Here is a 17,844-nt window from a genome sequence, read left to right as displayed (position 1 = left end):
CGGCCGATGACATTCCGGAAACGTATTCTGGTTCGCGTAGATCAATGACGACTTCTCACGTCGGGAGCCCTGGATTCGACGCGACTCAATGGTGGACGTTAACATTTTATTTATGTCTGCAGCCATTAGATTTTGATGGATAGACACGTTGTGAATGTTGTGATCACGCGACTTTGTGGGTTCGAGGCCGCAATAGAGAGCTGTTTCGATCAGATTGAGAGACTACTGTGACAGGAGCGAGGGGGAGATGGACGCATCGAAAGCAGCGAGGCAAGGGAACAAGCCAGAGCGGCGAGTTATGTGAACTTCGGGTGACAATGGAGCTGCCTTTGTGCTCGGAACCGAAGTGGTGCTCTAGCTCGATCGGTCTGTCTTCTGGTTCCTTTGAGTCGAAGTAGTCGGAGCGCCGGCCGAGAGAAGGAGGCGGCAGATGAAGTGAGAGAGCAACCAGAAAAGAGTGAGCTCTTGGAGAGAGAGGAGCTTATCTCTAATGACTTCTTTATGCGGAGGTCGCTCGTAGCACAAAGAACTCGCAAGCAGTGCAGTGTCTGCACCACTGAGCGCTCCCATAACTCTGGGGGAACACATGTTGCCGCCGCCGTCGCCGCCGCAGACAACAACAAGCGAGCATGTACATATGTAGAGCGATGGGCGTGAGGAAACCAAGACGGATGCCGCTCCTGAGGGCAGACATCTCGACCAGAACCATGATTGAAATTCCCTGTACGTCACTGCGATTGATTCACACTTCGCTTCGGCTGCTCCTTGACAGAAGAGCCGTGCTCTGCTCCAGCTCCCTGTTCCTCTTTCTCGCTATTCGTGACAAAAAAGGAAATTGTCGAGCTATCAATATCCGAGTATCAATCGAAGTATCCGAGTCGACGAACTCCGCGGAGAACTGAGCCGTAGCCGACGGAACCGGTTGGCAACCGCTTGTATGTATTATAGAAAGTACTGTATTATCGGAATTGAGATCGTCGGTCTCCGCTTTCCCGGTTGCACAACGCAAGCATCGCTGGCTTTGAACGATTGATTTCAGCGGATCCTCGTGCATATGACAGCGTCCCTGAGCGAAACGTCCATTTTTCTCGAATTCTACCGCGAACGATCTGAGAACTCGTGTAAACTCACTCAGATACAATGCCGGACAACATCTAAACAGGAGAGCTAACTGGCGGTGAAATCCGAGAGCTGCGTGCTGCAAACAAGTCAACATGCTGAAAGATGATGATGGCGATGAACTCCGTGACAGATGGTTGCGACTACGAGATTCATGAGGCTGCCGCCTGCTCCTTTCATCCAAACATCTTCATCCCTAGTGCAGGGTGCTGTGGTCGGCGAGGAGGAGGAATTACTTGTTGTTGCTTGAACATTATGCTGGCGCACCCGGATCGACCACTGATCCAGGTCCGATTCGGGGTTCGGTGCAATTTGTCACCTCTTGGTGGATTTGGAGATCCGTTTCCCGGATAGGATCCACCGATTCGGCCTCCGGATCAGAATGAAGTCTCAATATCTCAATCCGAGGCTTGATTGGGTTCTCGTCAGAAATGGAACTCGAAGTCCGATCGAGGTTGACCAGCGTCGATGCGTTGGATCCGCTCTCAAGCTCGCCCTTGTTCGAAATCGTCGCATGTGACAGGACATCTGGCAAAAAAACTCACCTCGTGACTGTTTTATGAAATTCTAAATACTTACCATCTCACTCGTGATACTGTGGACTGTAGCTGAGCTCCGGAGCAGAGACGCTCTCGAACGCATACCGCTCTCAAGCTTTTGACCTTCCCTCAAGCAAAGAACTCGGCGGAAAGTGAAGTGACAGCCTCCGAAGGGGTGGCTCTCGATTTTGGGACATGTCCGCGTTGTTCTGAACAGAATTGCGCGCCGAGTCTCCTCAACAAATAACGTCCCGCGAAACTGAGATTCTACAATTCTCACTGATTTAGGTCGACCATCTGATATGGGGAATAACGTCTGACTCGGACAACACCGCTTCGATTACTTTTCCGTTTATCCGTAGGGCGGAGTTGCGCTCTGATAGGTCCATTCCATGACTTCAAAAAATCGAGACATTCTAGGTCGGATGTCTAGGCGTAGCAATTTCATCCTTGGGGACATTATACCCCGTTACCTCGCTTAGGAGCATTCAGCTCTAACAACTACTTCTTCATCGTCTGAAATACGTACGACTATGAAGCCCCTGATTCACGCTGAGTATTGACAAATCAAGGGTCGGATCACTCCTGGGAAGCCCGCTGTAAGTGAGTAAGAGCCATATCGGAGGCGTCGGGACGACCTGAGCGATTCCGGTTCCGCGGGATTTCGACATTCGGCTAGTCCTTCCCATCGAAACGTGAACGTGGACCCACGTTGCGGGGCGTGAAAACGAGTTCGAGCTTTTTCTCGACCCTGAGGGAGACGACTAGACTCGACGGAAGCCAGCGAGGTAGATTAGAACGCTCATTCGCCACGTATTCTCAGGAATCATTTCCCGTATCTTCGGCTCTCCCATCAGTTCACGAATTACCTGTAGGACTCAGTTCCGATCCTGTAACATGCACATTATCGAATCGCAGCTAACTAGTCTCGCCGCGAGCGGGCCCACACGAGAGGATGAGAGAGTTGCAGATGTGTAGCGGTGTACTCTAAAAGCCGAGGTTTTATTGTTGGCTTCATCCATCCCTATGATGGCATGGTCACCCTGAGCTCCATCGAAGTGTAATTGAAGTTTGAAGCATACATTAGCCACTCGCTTCGGGGTCGTGCTTCACCTCCTGCGCGCCCAGTTAATGTCCATCTGGCGCAATGCTAGAAGTAACAAGTATTAGCATAATGCGAGGACTGGCTCCGCCCGTCGGAGAGGGCGCCGGCGGCCTGAACATCCCATACAGCCTCAGCCCCTAGCATGCTTGCTCATTTAGTAAACGGTAAGCTCGGTGCGCATTTCGCAAATCCGTTGCTCTCGATCTTTGAAAGTTCATTTCGTTCGAATCGGAAGTCCTACTTCGGGCGATGTGCCTGCTCGCAGCTACATTGTCGCGCTGCTCATCGAGCTCGCCTTCAGGTTGGTAGCCCCTTTGCCGTCGAGCTCACTTCGTCTACTAGGTAAAGAGATCAGACATGACCACAATCAGGCTCAGCCGTGGTCTCGTCCCTTATGCATGGTAGGCATACGGCACGAACCGGTGGTGTTCCATTCCAAATCCGAGTTTCATACTTCATACGCGCGTTTGGCAGATGCGCCGACCCTGATGGAATTCGAGGTTGTGCTCGATCGGTTCGCTGAATCGTTGTCCAACATGTGATACGGGGTCTTTTCTGACAACATCTACCTATGAATTCTCCAATCTATCAATGATTCGACGTGGAGGTAGAGGCGGCACCACTGCATTTTGTCGAGAAATTCCTCAGCTGTCTGGGGCAAGAGCTACGGATCGGAACTGAGTCGACGCAAACTGCAGAGCTCTCACTCTCAGAGCAAAACTCAAACACTTTCTCTATTCCCTTTGCCGTTCGATAGATCGTTGCCGTAGTCTTCTCTCCTGATCGGATACACCGGCTCCCCAAGCGGAGTATCATTGCAATGTTTATTTTCGGGGCAGAGAGGGAAGAGCGAATGAAGAGAAGACGAAGAAGAAAAGATTGTCGGAGCGGAGGCAAACGATTCGGAGGGAGCAGGTGGGACAACTCTCGAGGAAAACGAGGGCAAACAAAACTCTACTGACGTCTGCCCCGGGAGCTACCCCGAACGAGTTCTTCCGATCGCAGCCGAGCGTTATTTCGACGGCAAAAGGTCTGCAGGAGACCTTACTCAAGACTCCTCCTCCTCCGTCCCAACATGGCCCGCCTCTGCGCGGACGTTCTCCCTTTGTCCTCATTGGCGAGCCGGGCCCTCTGTGTCCTCCTTTCTGTAGCCGGTAGTATCGATAGGAAATACCGCAGAGTCACAAAGTGACTCGGGGGAGAGTCTTCCCGCAGTCCTTGATAAACACTCGCAAATCCTTCTCCTCCTCCGTCGCAAACCTGTTTTCACCCCGGACGGCGCTTGGCTCCCAGCCTCGGGTTTTTCCTCGGGGATTGCATGTCGCGCTATGGACCCAACTTCTGATTCTCTCGCTGTAGCGAGAATAACGGATCTATTGAGAGCAAGCCGACGCGCTGACTGGTCGACCGTCGAGAGAGAGAGCGCTCTGAGTGGGGAGACGTGTTTGAGAGCCTGGCAAGGATAATGGGGTCGTTTCAGCTGCGGGACGAATTGACTGCGGACCGACGGAGCAGAGAAGAAAGAAACCAGGGGAAAAAACGAACGATCCTTCGCGAACTAGCACACAAAGGATCTAGCAACGTCACTCACTCAGTTACTCATCCACTGAGAGACACAAAAGTTTCAACAGACTCTCGAGGGGGGAAAGGAATTCCGATGAGTTTTGTGATTAGTTCTTATTGAGGTCTTCCTCAGCGCGTCATTCTTCATCTTTCCCTTTCTTCATGATGGCTGTCTTTTATATCGCCATTCAAGCCCTCGGTCCCCCGACCCCATCGAGCGCTGTCATCGATTTGAAGACAAGATTATTTTCCTTCATCTCATCACCGAATAACGTCATTCCTCTCGATTCGACAACCACTCGGAGGCGCTGATCATGTTCCTACCAGCGCCCTGGGTTTCGGCCTCGGGCCGCGCAAGTGGCGACGCTGGGCCGTCACTCTGCTCACTCAGTGGTGCCCAGCGTGCGGGGGGGTCGAGGGTGGGGTTCGCCGTTTCGAGACAGAAACAATCAACAACACACAATCAACAACAAATAAAGAACGACCTCCGCGAGCTTGTTTTGTTCCTTATCATGTGTCTACTCTTTTTCCTGTCTGCTTGTCAGTCTGCATTGCAATTCGGAACATGCTGCGCAACGTTCGGGACCGCGGTTTGTTCTTTCACTTGCTTTTTCTCCTCTTGTTCGCTTGGTTTGATCGTCTGTCTCCGCTTCGATATCGGAGTGTGCAGATCCATGCAATCTGCACCTCGTGCGGCTCAGTAAAATGTAGCGGATTTCCGACGATTGCCAGAAATGGTGCTTTGCTGGAGCGCTATACTCAAACTTGAAGAACTCCATCTCCATAACTCCGAATAAAGATGAATCGATCCTCCGGAAAATTTCGTGTGCTCAGAGACAGAGAGGTCCGCTCTGCTCCGGTCAAAGCTTCGCGCGAAAGTTTGGCGTTCATTATATCGGGGGAAGCGCTCAGTCTTAAGGAACGAGGAGCAGGCTCGTTCCGTCCATCTCGCTTCGCGGCGTCACAGATCGTTCCCAGACCAATAATTCGCTTTCTCCATCTTGCAGGAAAGATGACGACTTCAGACTCTCCACCTCATCAGGCCGCGTCGCTCACATTTTCCATCGAGCGCCTTATTGGACCCAGTGCTCCAGCGCGACCGCTCTCGACACCTCAACAGATGCTTAATCCTCTTGTGGATCCTCTGCAGATTCCTTATTTTCCTTTTTACCCTACGATGCTGTTCAACCTCCAGGGGTCCATGCTCAATACCTACGTGCAGTCCACTGAAGACTACAGACCCTGGTACGAAGCCTCGAAAGCCACAACCGAAACCCCGGCCGTGACATCGTCCGACACGAAGTCTCCCACGGCAGCCAGCACCTCGAACAAGAAGGAAAGCAACAAAACGTTTCCTTGTTCGGAATGCGGGAAGGTGTTCAACGCGCACTATAATCTGACGCGACACATGCCGGTGCATACGGGAGCGCGGCCTTTCATCTGCAAGGTCTGCGGCAAAGGTTTCAGGCAGGCGAGCACCCTGTGTCGGCATAAAATCATCCACACATCGGAGAAGCCGCACAAATGCACCACATGCGGCAAGGCATTCAACCGCAGCTCGACTCTGAGCACGCACATCCGAATCCACGTAGGATTCAAGCCGTGGGTGTGCGAATACTGCGGCAAAGGTTTTCATCAGAAAGGGAACTACAAGAATCACAGATTGACTCACACCGGCGAGAAGTCCTACAAGTGTCATATATGCCATAAGGCATTCCACCAGATCTACAATCTCACTTTCCACATGCATACTCACAACGACACGAAGCCCTACACTTGCAAGGAGTGTGGCAAGGGATTCTGTCGGAACTTCGATCTCAAGAAACATTTGCGGAAGATCCACGACGTCCCCGAAAATCAGCTCGGCTTCGACGAAGACAGCAAGCACGATCTGATGAACGTTGAGGACGACTCCGATGATGACGATGAACCGATCGTGGATGTCTGAAGGCTCTCAAATCGCGTCGCGGGCCCCTCTCTTCTGGTCATGGGTCTGCCTCCCGAATATCTGCTCCCGTTCCTCGAAGAGCCGGCCGGTGGTCGTTCCCGCTTTTCCCCACGGGGTTAGCCGGCTCCTTGCCATCAGGTCCGAATGTCCGAATTGAGTCACTCATTCAGACCAGAAACATGAAACAGGGTAATTTATCGGAATCGCCTTCCGCAATTTGAAACTCGAAGACAGTGATTGTACAGGAGAAATAGGTAAAGAAAAACTAACTCTTCACAAGGGTCGACATTCATTCTATATCGAACATGTAAATAATCGATCCGGAGGGAGAACATTTGTGGCTTCCGGTTATATGATAGAAGGGAAAGGGTAGGTTTCGAGGTCGCTTGTACAAATACGGACTCCTTTGAGAAGTTCCTCTTCTGAGGTTATCGAATCGAATAGAGCTAGTCATGATTAATAAAGAGTCGCAGTCTGTTCAGTGAATTCAAGGTGGGCTCTTCATTGCCTAATAGCGGCTGGGCTCGATGAGATACCTATTTGAGACGTGCCCTCGACTTAATTGTCTCTGGTTGTTTCAATTATTCTGGAGCTTCATAACAGATCTCGACCTGTTGAACGAGTGATTATTTCATCATATGCCTGAGGGAATCCCCACCGATCCGAGTGCTCTGAAACCGCTACGTGGTCGGAGGAACTCCGATCGAGAGATCGGGCTCCCAGCGACGACGCTTCTGAATTGATCTTCAAAGGTGTGGAGGCGACGGTCTTCGAGGAACCTCCTTGCTCTTCCGTTTTGGTTTGATACATAATTCGAGTACGCTCTGATGTAGGTAGCTCACTCTCTCAGAAAGCAAACAACGCTATCACCGACTCAATACGGGCTCCGGGCCAAAGGTCGCGCCATTTTGTTCGCCTGCAGTTCTCGTTGCTGAAGTTCAGCGCTCGAGGGAGTTACTGCCGAGTAAGTTCAATTACTAAGCAATTCATCGATAGCTGTCATTGATTGGACATTACACGAGACAGGACTCTCAGCCAACGAGTTGAACTTCCTGAAATACAGAGCGATGAGACATCACAGTCTTGGGAGGAGTAGCAAGCATTTTTCACAGTCTCCAAGCATCTACCGCGTTGTCCAGAGTTAGAACTTCGGATCGCGCGGGAAGTGGTCACTCCCTTTTCGAGATAAAGAGATCCTCCCCATAGAATGTTCGGCTCCTCAAAAGTGCTCGTTGTTCCTCGAAGAATCTGTTGATCTGTCAACTATGAATGACAACGAACCGATGGCTCCCGCAATATCGATCGGTCGATCGACTCTATGACATAAGATATGAAAAGGGAGCCTTCGGGGAAGACCAAAAAGAAGCAAAGATCTTTTTTCGATGCGTCCTCGAGCTCGAAGACGTGGTCGGATGGCATTATTCCTAAAGATCCCTCGAAGCCATTCCGGCCAGCGATGCGAGTACTTTGGCAATGATGGTCAATCCTTTTACAAGTCGCCCCGGCTCGATCCCTGGATAACCCTTCCTCCCTCCACAGCAGATTAGGTATTCTACTGGTTCTGATGATCGTCATCGTACTCGCTGTCGTTTCGGTGCTGCCTCACATTGCCGGCGACCCTCAAGTGATTTACTTTAGAGTCGACTACGGGAATACATCGCGACCACCAATGTCTTCACTGTTCCTGGGTCATACGATAGACGCGTCGATTATCACCAAACAAGAATGGACGATGGTAAACTTCGATGACGAGAAATTAAAACAAGCAATGGTGCTACTCGCTCCCATTTACGTGCGTTTCGGAGGGATCCTCAGCGACCATACCATTTTCGCCGAGAAGCGTCCGCGCGACGGGGGGTAAGATGTCATTTCTCGCGATTTCTCACTACTATCCCTTTCAACCGCAAGCACTTCCTCGCTCGATGAATTTCCCTCGGAAGAACACTACCCTCGGAAGATTCATGGGACTCTGTCAATATCCCTCTCTTCATGACGATACGCGACGTTGCCCGGCAGATCCCAACATCGTCGGAAGGAGAAAAAACACAAGAAAGGGATTGTTCCTCCAGACGCCTACACGATTTACGGGGACGATATCGATCGCTTGCTCAAGTTCACCGATGATTCAGGGTCGCGGCTCCTCTTCTGCCTGAATTCACACCTTCATTCGGATGGCAAGTGGAACTCTTCGAATGCGTTCCAGCTCGTCGACTACATCATCTCCAAAAACTTCACCAGCATCGACTTCTCCGTCGGAAACGAGCCGCGGCGTAACTACAACATTTCAGGTAGGGAGCCATCGATCGATTGATTCAAGACGGGAATACCGAAGTACTCTGCCCCCCACATCGACCCTCTCGTGAGTCGCTCCCGTGATCGTGATCATCGTTTTCCTCCCGCATCGCAGGTATCGACATTGGTAAAGCTGTCAAGGCCCTGCGGCGAAAGTTGAACAAATCGCCGCTCCATGGCTCGAAGATTATAGCACCGGATGTGAGCCGTTTGCAGAAATTCGGGAGGGAATTCTTGAACAAAACGATCAGCTTCGCGGGAAAGCACCTCTTTGCAGCCAGTTTCCACCAGTATTATGTCAACGGAAGCAACACAACGTGGAGGGGACTGATCCACCCGACGACTCTCGATTTTCTCGACAGAAAAATTTCGACCGCCCAACGGGTCGTGAAATCATCACGCAAACCGGGTGAGCAAAATACAAAACGACGTGGACCATGATGAGCAAGCTCGCAATGGATGTGTCGATGTCTGAATCAAAAACCTCCTGATGATGTTGTAAAGAAAGTCTCATAGACCTAAGACCTCCACAGAAACTCCTCTGTGGATCACCGAGTCCGGTTCGGCTTTCGGAGGTGGTGCTCTGGGGCTTTCTCGAAGTTTCGTGGCGGCTTTGGGATACGCTGACAAACTCGGTCTGGCGGCAACTAGGGGAATCTCTCACGTGATGAGACAATCTTTGTTCGGGGGACGTTACAGGTTGTTCAATATGAGTGAACGGTATGAACCCAGCCCCGAATACTGGGTAGCCTACCTTTTTCGGCTCTTGAACGGTAAGTGGATACGATAGAATCTACGTTGTCCAATGAGATCATATTCACCGTCGTGGTTTTCGCTGACTCCCCGCCGGGAGTTCCCCAAGAGGATTATCCCTCTGCTCTGTCTCCGCTCGTAGGTGAAGTGGTGAGAGCGATACGCCCGAATCCATCGTTCGCTCATCTGCGTTGCTACTGCTTCGGAGATCCGGACCGCCGAACAATTACTGCGATGTTCATCAACGTGCACACCACGGAAAAGTACATCTTACGGACGAGCACTCATCAACTTCTGAAGACGCAGAGGTGCGCGCTCCGTGGACTATCACCATCATTACTCGTTCATCCAAATGTGTCTCGGGAACTTCAAGTCGCCAATATGTTCCAGATGGGACTATCTCGTGACAAGCCAGGGCGACCCTAGCGCTTCGATCGAGATTCTCGTCAATAAACGTCTGCTGAAGCTCCCTGACGATCCGGCCGAAAGATTCATACCGCCCAAAGGAGAATTGCGGTCCGGAAAGGACGTGCTGGTGCTCCCTGCCTTGAGCATGGCCTTCTCCGTGTATATCATGCAGAATACCACTGCTTGAGAGCTCCACTCCCGATGTGACTTTCTCCGAGGAGCCGATGCTGGCGGAAATTTTCCCTTCAATTCCACTTGATCCCCGAGAGCTCGGATGTCTCGGAGCAGCGAATGCCAGAAACTTTCATGTTTGACCATGATCCGAGGGATATGAAGAGCTCTCCACCGGAAATCGGACTTCGGTCCCCGGACTCACTCTTACGTCAATGAATTCGGGGCTCGCCATAGATCTCCGGGAGTTCTCAAGATGATGATTCCGCCGTTCTCAGCCGATTTCCGCTCAATGTTAGTTGAAATAATATTGAAGCAATAGCAAACCGGTGAAGTTTGACCGAATCACTCTCAACGTCGATATCGGAGCGTCTTTCAATGAGTCAAGATCCGGTAGTCGATACTTGAAACTCTCACGAACGCGTGCCCCTCAATTCAGCACCAATCTGAAAATCTTTTTCCAAGGCTCCCTATTTTTTATTTCGAAGTTTCTCCATAGAATGCACATCTAGCTTCATCCACATTGTACATTGCTAACTCTTGTCACCTCTCGTATCGACTTTCAGCTTCAGGTCGATCGGCTTATCGTATTTCAGTATACAATCGTAAGCATCAGCATCCTGGGGAAAAATTCCGTCATTAATGCAACGTCTCAATGTGGAGAAGGTCTCAATCTCTTACGTTGTGTTATTATGAAGGGCGATGTGTGAGCGTATTAGAAGTAATAATAGACACAGTCATTTCCGAGCAACATCTACTGACCTGAATTTGGTTGAAGTCGATGAGGTAGCTTTTGTTCTTTATTTTCAAGTTTGATAGCGGGCCTTGCAACTCCGGGAACGTCACGTCGCTCTGCGTGAATGTCATCGTTCTCGTTCTTCCGAAGACATCGTACGTATCACACTCGAATATTTTCGTGTGCGGCTCGAATCTCAGCGCGAGCACGTAGGGCCTGGCAAAACTGTGTAGGAGTAGCGGCGTGCAGATACCAAGTGTCACGAAGCCAGCTGTCAAGGCGAATCCTGTAATGTCAGGCAGTTTTGAGAATCCGATTTGCTCAGATGTCTGAGACAGTCTGGGATGAGCCCGCTACAAGCCCCTAGCGACCGCAGATTCTTGCTGCGTGCTCGAGGATGAATGCGTGAGTGCGTTTTCCGCCCCTCTCCCGTCGACACCTCAGAAAATCGGGGAGAAGGTCCGACCTATTCAAGCTCCGAACCTTATTCGAAAAAGACCGCATCTGATGAGTTGGTCTAACCGTCTCGCGAGTGGCTCAGCAGGGGCGGATCCAGGAGTCCTCCAAGGGGGGGGGGCGGACAATGCATCGAGGGAGAGGCGAATCGATACCTAGGTCCTGCTATAACATGCGGAGTATGGGATGTCGGCAGTCTCGAGGAAGGGGGCGATCGACCGACTGTCCCCCTACCCCTGGATCCGCCACTGTGGCTCAGTCAGCTGGTGCTCAGAAACGTCAGTGCGAAAAAAAACATTTTTTGAACTTCGGGGCCTGAGCGAATGCGGCTCTTCATGAGTTGTACGCATATGACGGCCTTTTGACGTATGTATCTGACATTTATGGGGCAAGGATTTCTTCCGACCCGGAAACTCACCCGCGGGGCTGACTCCGTCAGCCATCATTTTTGAGATGAGAGCAGGTTGCACAGCGATGAAGACGCTCGTAGTTGTCCAGGAGAATATTCTCACCCATCTCAGTTTCCCTCTGAGGGCGCCTTCGTACACATGTAATTTCACTCTCTCTTCTTCCGGTACCTTCGAGTTCTCGTGACATAGTCGGATCTGTGGTGGGGAGAGAAGATTAGACGTCGTCGCATCGAATTCACCGGCGTCGGAAATTGACGCTCCATTCGAAAGTCTCGTATCCGGCTCTAGAATTGCGAGCCAATTCCTTCGGGGGACTCACACTCGATCGGGGGAAGCTTCGCGTCAAGCTGAGCCCACGTTGAGCTCTCAGAAACTTTAGAGCAAGCATGGTGCCTGCTCACCGGCTGAGCGAACGGAGCTTTATGATCAGTTCCACTGCTGCGGCTCCGTACACCGTAACCTTCTCGGATGGTTCGCGCATAGAGATGAGCGGCGGCACTGGCGCCTTCTGTTTATATGGACGTATCACAAACCCACCACTGGAACTCGAGATTTTCGAGCCTGGTTCTTCGGGAGATCGGCCACAGACTACTTCTCGTCGTATCGAGAGTATACGGCTCCGATCGGACCGGGTTCTCCGAGGTACAGGGAGCTCGCGGGGGCTGCCGAGCATATGTATTTTACGGATTTCGGCTCGTGGTACGCTGCGGCGCTGACCATCGTGCCACAATTCATAGCGGCTCTCTGTTCGCGAAGTGTTCGAATTTCGCGAACGGGCAGCTGACTACTGACGATACTTCCAGAGAATACCAAGATTTCGGTACGAGTTCAGGAGGACTGTCTCTGCATTCTGATCGGGAAGCGCAGCCTCCGGTTCTCGCTGAGCACGCAGTGATTCGAAGGGAGAAGCCTCGTCGGGATGAGGAAGCACCCTCGGAGTATTCTCTTTCGGGTGTACAGAGCTCTGAAGTTCTACCACGGACCGGGAAACCAATCGCGACATAAAGCACTCAGCATAGCTTACGCCATTCTTGCTTGGAATACATTCGGCCTTGGTATATACCTCGCAGCCAAAGGCTCAAGTGAGTTTGGAAGCGGAGGGTTTCAGGGAAGTTGAGCGGTATTCCCCGGAGGAGCAGAGTCAGATCGATCCTCCGAAACTGCATGATTATAGATCATCGAGAATCTGGAACCTAGAATCTAGTGCCCCCTCATCGGGCGGCAAACTTACGTTCGACCTATCGGAGAGAATATCTGAGCAGCTCCCGCGAGCGTGCACGCGAGCACTGTGTTCCGAATGGGGCTCTGAGCAATCTGTGAATTTTCAGTTGGAACTCCCGAGGAAACGATACAGAAATGCAAGGACAAAGGAGTTTTCTATTCGATAGGAGCTAGAGGCGATCGGGGGCCTCGAGCGACTCAGGAGGAACTCGAGGAGCTCACTGCACTCCCCGGAGAAGCCCTTGAATGAGGGATGAATTTCCAACGTAGTTAATTCTCGCTAATAAAGGAGCGGATGCGCACCGCCGAAATGTCAACTCTTCTTCATCCGGGAAGCCCGACGGGCCGTTCGTTTGGCTTCGACCGTCCAGCCGGGGGAACTTATTCTGGGATTGAGATCCTCTTCAAGCCGTCAGTGATTGACATTGCGTATACCGAAGAAACTTCACCATCGGCAATACCTCTGGCGAACAGACCGGGCGCCCGGGGGCTCGTAATGAGGGCGCCAAGTTTCTCAACGCTCGTACTGTTTGAGCTGACCAGAGGATCTAGAATTGAATTGGTCGAGAGACTATGTTTCTCACGTGAACGTGCGGGTCCGGTCCTCCTTAACCTTGAGGGGGTAATCGATGAGGTGGACTCTGAATCTCAGCCTCAAACTTTATTTCGCCGTTTCCAGTCGAAAATACTCAATTTTCTCTAGTCTGCGAAACGATAGAGCTCAGAATCTCTTCTTCGGTCCGTGTGTTTTGTGCGTTACAATCCAGAAATTCCGTATATCAGCGATTTTCTGACGTTGCTTGTGTCGTCCATGAGTTCGGCAGAGAACGTACCTACAAGAAGGAGGATATACAGTAGAAGCTCGATCATGTCGACCCCTATGATATCGGCTGCCGGGAGTTCATCTCGACTCATCACTTTTTTGATGATCCACAGACGTCCCATGGAACCTCGATTATATCCACCGCTCCTGGCAGTGATCACTCGATTTGAATGATGTTCCACTGTACGAAAGTATTGGGGGCAATTCCGCCATACCCCAATTTCGGATAGGAGAATTTTCAATTATTTTCCAATAAGAAATTATGTTATAGTTCCACTCACCAGCGGTCGTCATCCTTGTGGAAGTAGCAGTCCTTGCAGCGTTTAGCCAGAACGTCGACGTCTTTGAAGGTTCTGACCTGAGTCAGAACACCCTCGAGAGGTTTTATTCCCACAGGACTCACGAGGTTCCGGAGATTGAGGAATCCCGATCCGAGGCGTCCCAGTGAGTTCAGCGCCATGCTCACCCTGGAGCGGAGAGTAAGAAGATCAGGGTCTAAAGCTTAGTCTACATCTTGAGTCAGGATACTGGTTTCCGCTTCCCGATTCTATCGAATGACTCTGACCGGAGATGAGCGATACAAACCTATCGCGAACCGACGGGAATCGTCCGGCACCCGAAGAAACGCGCACCGCAGTGAGTTTTGTTTATGTTCCCCGACAAATCCCAGAACCGAGTGGGAAATCTTCGACTGTGTAGAAACTGCTTACCCGGCCACGAGCGAGTGACCGGGGAGGAAGTCTCCCGCGCGACCGCTCGAAAATCCCGTTCTCGAATCGTACTCCCGAAGGTACGCTTACGTCCGCTCCACACGTCGTCAGGTTGGATAATCAGTGGTGTTCCATCAGCGGGAACTGAGGTGAGCGTCTGAACGCAGTCAGCTGATCGATGCTCGAGCGAGGAACAGCCGGCGGGAATTCGGAATAGATGATCGAATTCTATCCGTTCCAGCCTTCACTTCGAGCTGCCTAGAGGAATCGGGAGTATGATTCGATGATGGCTGGAATGTGACTACCGCTAGGTCTCGAAAAATGTGATGATCGCACGAACTCAGAATATTGAATCCCAGCTGAGCGAGGTCGACTTCCTGCAAAGCCTCTACGATTCGGTGAAGGTCTCCCCGCACAGCGTCGTCGAGGAGTTCCAGGCTTTCTTGGAGGGGAAATTGGATGATGTTTATAATCAAATCACTTGCTGTATCAGCTTGGATGGCAAGTATCGGCTCCGCAACTCTGAATTCTGCATTTCTGGTGCTAATTCGCTTATGATCCGACAAGGAGAGGGCGGATCTATCGCTCGCGAGCTGAGAGCCAGCTCAGCTCCTGTAGAAGAGACTGGTCCATAAGGATGATATGAAGCATATTTTGAGCAGATGTGATCCCGCCTGCTGAAGTCGAGGTCACGCTGCCTCACAACTATCCTCACGAATCGCTGCGATTTTCCGTGGCTGTTCGGAATCATTCTTACCTGAATCGTAAGCTCCAAGACTTGGTCTCAACTTTCCAAGATGAACACGAGCTGGGAACTTTCTGCGTATCATTCGTAGTTGACTTTGTCCGAGAAAACTGTGAATCTCAGCCTAAACCTCGTGAGGTGAGAAGCCATCGGACATGCTTTCCGTCGAGCTCAGGGAAGCCGCTCCTCGCCTACCAAAGCGATCACATTAGCCCGGAGCCACAATCAGGAATAAGATCCGAATAATGTATTCCACGCTCTCAGCTACCCAACGAGTCCCGCTCGTCGTCATTGACCCGGGTGTGGTTGTTGTCTCATCACATCTACGATAAAGTCAAGAGGAAGAATCTACTGGAATTGAGTTCAGAGAAGAGCCTCGGAGGCTTCACTCTACCGGGGAAGCCGGGAGTCATCTGCTTAGAGGGCGATGCGGAAAGCTGTACCGAAGCTGTCGCCATAATCAAGAGCTGGAACTGGCAGCGCATCAGGGTGAAATTCGAAGAGAAAGCGGTGAGGAAGCGGAGGTTCGAAGGTAAGCGATCCAGCCGATATCGGGAGGTGATGTCCAGAAGCCCATCCCGCCATCTACCTACGGCGAATCATCACGTTCTCCGTTCCAGGATTCGAGGAACTGTCGTGCTACAAGGCTACTCAGGGAGCAGGTGAACGCCCGCATATGGACTTGGGAGCTTTCAACGCTTATCTGGAGAGCCACGACCTCAAGTTCGCTTTTCGAGAGCTCTTCGACATGGAATCGAAGTGAAGTTTGTCCAAGCAATTACGAACAATCCGTTCGAAGCCCCAGGTTTGCGAACTCTCCTCGGGTGTGCGGAGTCAAGAGTGATCGTTTTCGCATTTCCGTACCAAACCATAAAGCCTTTCAATCAGATGTGAGATACTGAGCAGAGTCCCTTGCTGTAGGGAGCTTGAATCGAAAATTGACTCTTCACTTGCAGCACAAGGATCATGAGACTATTCCTCATCGCCGTCGGCAAACAAGTCTCTGCGGTAACGCAGAAGCTGTTCGGGAAACATCTTCTGATAACCAACGCCGTCATCTCGACCGGGATGGGAATCGCTGGAGACGGGGTGCAGCAGTATTACGAAGTCTCCAGAGGATACCAAGAGAGTTTCCAAATGAAACGCTCCTCCCACATGGCGGCTGCCGGCTTAACGACGGGTTCGGAATCCATATACTGAAGCCGGATAGTTTTGCGAAGGGATTGAATCAAGGGGAGAAGTCGTCTTCCGTGCTGATCTTGGAGTGTGAGTCGGCTCTGAAAGCCCGTAAGATTAACCGATTTCTCGTTTCTCTCAGGTGTCGTGACTCATTATTGGTATGCCTTGCTGGACCGTTGGTGGCAGGGTCGTTGCGTCAAAGTTATCGCTCAGAAGGTCCTATATGACCAAATTCTATTCTCGCCTGTTTGCCTGACCGTCTACTTCGGGACTGTTGCTGCCCTCGAGGGCTCGAGCATGGGTGAATTCAAGGAGGAACTAGCGGGTAGGGAGTCGGCACCGCGAGTCGCTATCGAAGATGAAGCCCGCTTTCGAACGAGCCATGTTGAGCAATCCCCGTTCCCGGGTATTATTACTCTTCAATCCTTCATAGATATAATCATCGTCCTTATGAATAAAATTGTTCATATAATCTATTTCAGACAAAGGCGGAACAGTTTATGTTGTCGAATGGCTCGTGTGGCCGATCGCTCAAGCATTCAACTTCTATTACTTACCTTTAAGATACCGTTTAGCTTTTGACACTGTTATCTCTTTCGGGTTCGATGTTTTCACGCCCTATATAAAGTACCGGGATCAAAGATGTTTGGGAGTTTCCGAGACGAACGAAAACCGGAGCCCCTCCGATATTCATGGTATCTAATTCATTGGAGCCTTCGAGTTGCCGTTCTTTGCCCCTCGGACTCATGGGAGACAATCCTGTCAGATCGCTGATCCATCGAGAGGTCAGAAAGCGAGACCCAGAATAAATCATCTTGTGTTTTTTCTTGAGATCAGACTTTTCCGGGGCCGTTCACGTTCACCAAATGTGCGTAAATTCGACACCGGCAAGAACCTACACTTCGGATTGTACGCAGGCTGTCTCCCGTCAGGATCGTCGTTTGGGAAAGGCGAGAGCTCTAGGACTCCCCAACATTCGCTGCGATGGATCGCCCTTGCTCGGCGAGACCTGGCCTCGTGTCGCAGAAGGGACCAAGGCAGCCAGCTGCTCCGACGGAAGCGCCGAAATACCGGGAGACTCCTCCATTAACAGAGCTTCACTGTTCCTTACATGAATCGATAAGCTGATATCTTTGTTCTGAGAGTCGAGTGGGAATCAAAAGTGGAGGGCGATCGGTGCTCACTGCTTCATCGTTTCCCGCCAGCAGCAGTGCAACTCAGGTAATTCGGAGAGCTCAACGCAACCCTCTACAACCTGGACCAGGACGGCCGTCTTGAGGATCTCGGAAGAGTGATCTTGATCGACTTGCTCGCCAGCTGATGTCGTTTCCACTATCGCGCTGAATACGTTCAAGGATGTCCGACCAATCGGAGATAAGAGGAATTCCTAGTTCCTGGCTCTGATTCGTCTGACGAAATCATTTGAAGCTTCGCCAGAACGAGTGTACGACAACTGACACACTGATCTTTCTCACGCGCACGACCTTCAATCTTCTTCCCCGGTGCGATTTCGACTGGCGTGCATGATTTCTTCCGGACTTCTCTTCAGAAAGGTACATTCCAGGCATTCCCGTCCGGCATAAGATCGGTGAGGTTAGAGAACCACACACGTTCAACTGCGGTGTACAGCTCCAGTAATTTATTCGGTGTTTAATAATTCATTCAG

General features: G+C 51.2%; 5 protein-coding genes across 5 annotated transcripts; 3 read left to right on the top strand and 2 right to left on the bottom strand.

Annotated features, from left to right (window-relative positions):
• The first annotated feature begins 5,125 nt into the window (after positions 1-5,125).
• Positions 5,126-6,274, top strand: LOC100898214 (fez family zinc finger protein 2-like). Its single transcript, XM_018640051.2, has one exon. It carries the CDS (start codon positions 5,126-5,128, stop codon positions 6,272-6,274), a length of 1,149 nt encoding a protein of 382 aa, XP_018495567.2.
• Positions 6,275-7,943: 1,669 nt separating this feature from the next.
• Positions 7,944-9,914, top strand: LOC100898075 (heparanase-like). The gene is made up of 6 exons (XM_003744676.1): positions 7,944-8,131; positions 8,291-8,562; positions 8,682-8,975; positions 9,100-9,339; positions 9,462-9,627; positions 9,710-9,914. The coding sequence occupies exons 1-6, from the start codon at positions 7,944-7,946 to the stop codon at positions 9,912-9,914; spliced, it is 1,365 nt and encodes a 454-aa protein (XP_003744724.1).
• Positions 9,915-10,353: 439 nt separating this feature from the next.
• Positions 10,354-11,981, bottom strand: LOC100900128 (transmembrane protein 70 homolog, mitochondrial). Its single transcript, XM_003744611.2, has 4 exons — positions 11,820-11,981; positions 11,509-11,695; positions 10,661-10,920; positions 10,354-10,518 (listed from the first exon to the last, which is right to left on the bottom strand). The coding sequence occupies exons 1-4, from the start codon at positions 11,886-11,888 to the stop codon at positions 10,432-10,434; spliced, it is 603 nt and encodes a 200-aa protein (XP_003744659.2). The 5' UTR covers positions 11,889-11,981; the 3' UTR covers positions 10,354-10,431.
• Positions 11,982-13,361: 1,380 nt separating this feature from the next.
• Positions 13,362-14,176, bottom strand: mRpL36 (mitochondrial ribosomal protein L36). The gene is made up of 3 exons (XM_003744610.2): positions 14,130-14,176; positions 13,826-14,011; positions 13,362-13,554 (listed from the first exon to the last, which is right to left on the bottom strand). Exons 2-3 carry the CDS (start codon positions 14,002-14,004, stop codon positions 13,443-13,445), a joined length of 291 nt encoding a protein of 96 aa, XP_003744658.1. The 5' UTR covers positions 14,005-14,011; positions 14,130-14,176; the 3' UTR covers positions 13,362-13,442.
• A 1,301-nt stretch (positions 14,177-15,477) lies between these two features.
• On the top strand, positions 15,478-17,011 carry LOC100897781 (mpv17-like protein 2). The gene is made up of 5 exons (XM_018640058.1): positions 15,478-15,531; positions 15,620-15,804; positions 15,956-16,179; positions 16,318-16,503; positions 16,661-17,011. The coding sequence occupies exons 3-5, from the start codon at positions 15,966-15,968 to the stop codon at positions 16,879-16,881; spliced, it is 621 nt and encodes a 206-aa protein (XP_018495574.1). The 5' UTR covers positions 15,478-15,531; positions 15,620-15,804; positions 15,956-15,965; the 3' UTR covers positions 16,882-17,011.
• The last annotated feature ends 833 nt before the right edge of the window (positions 17,012-17,844 follow it).

The sequence above is a fragment of the Galendromus occidentalis genome, unplaced genomic scaffold, assembly GCF_000255335.2.
Source record: "Galendromus occidentalis unplaced genomic scaffold, Mocc_1.1 scf7180000077471, whole genome shotgun sequence".
NCBI classification, from domain to species: domain Eukaryota; kingdom Metazoa; phylum Arthropoda; class Arachnida; order Mesostigmata; family Phytoseiidae; genus Galendromus; species Galendromus occidentalis.
This window is presented reverse-complemented; position numbering and strand designations above follow the sequence as displayed.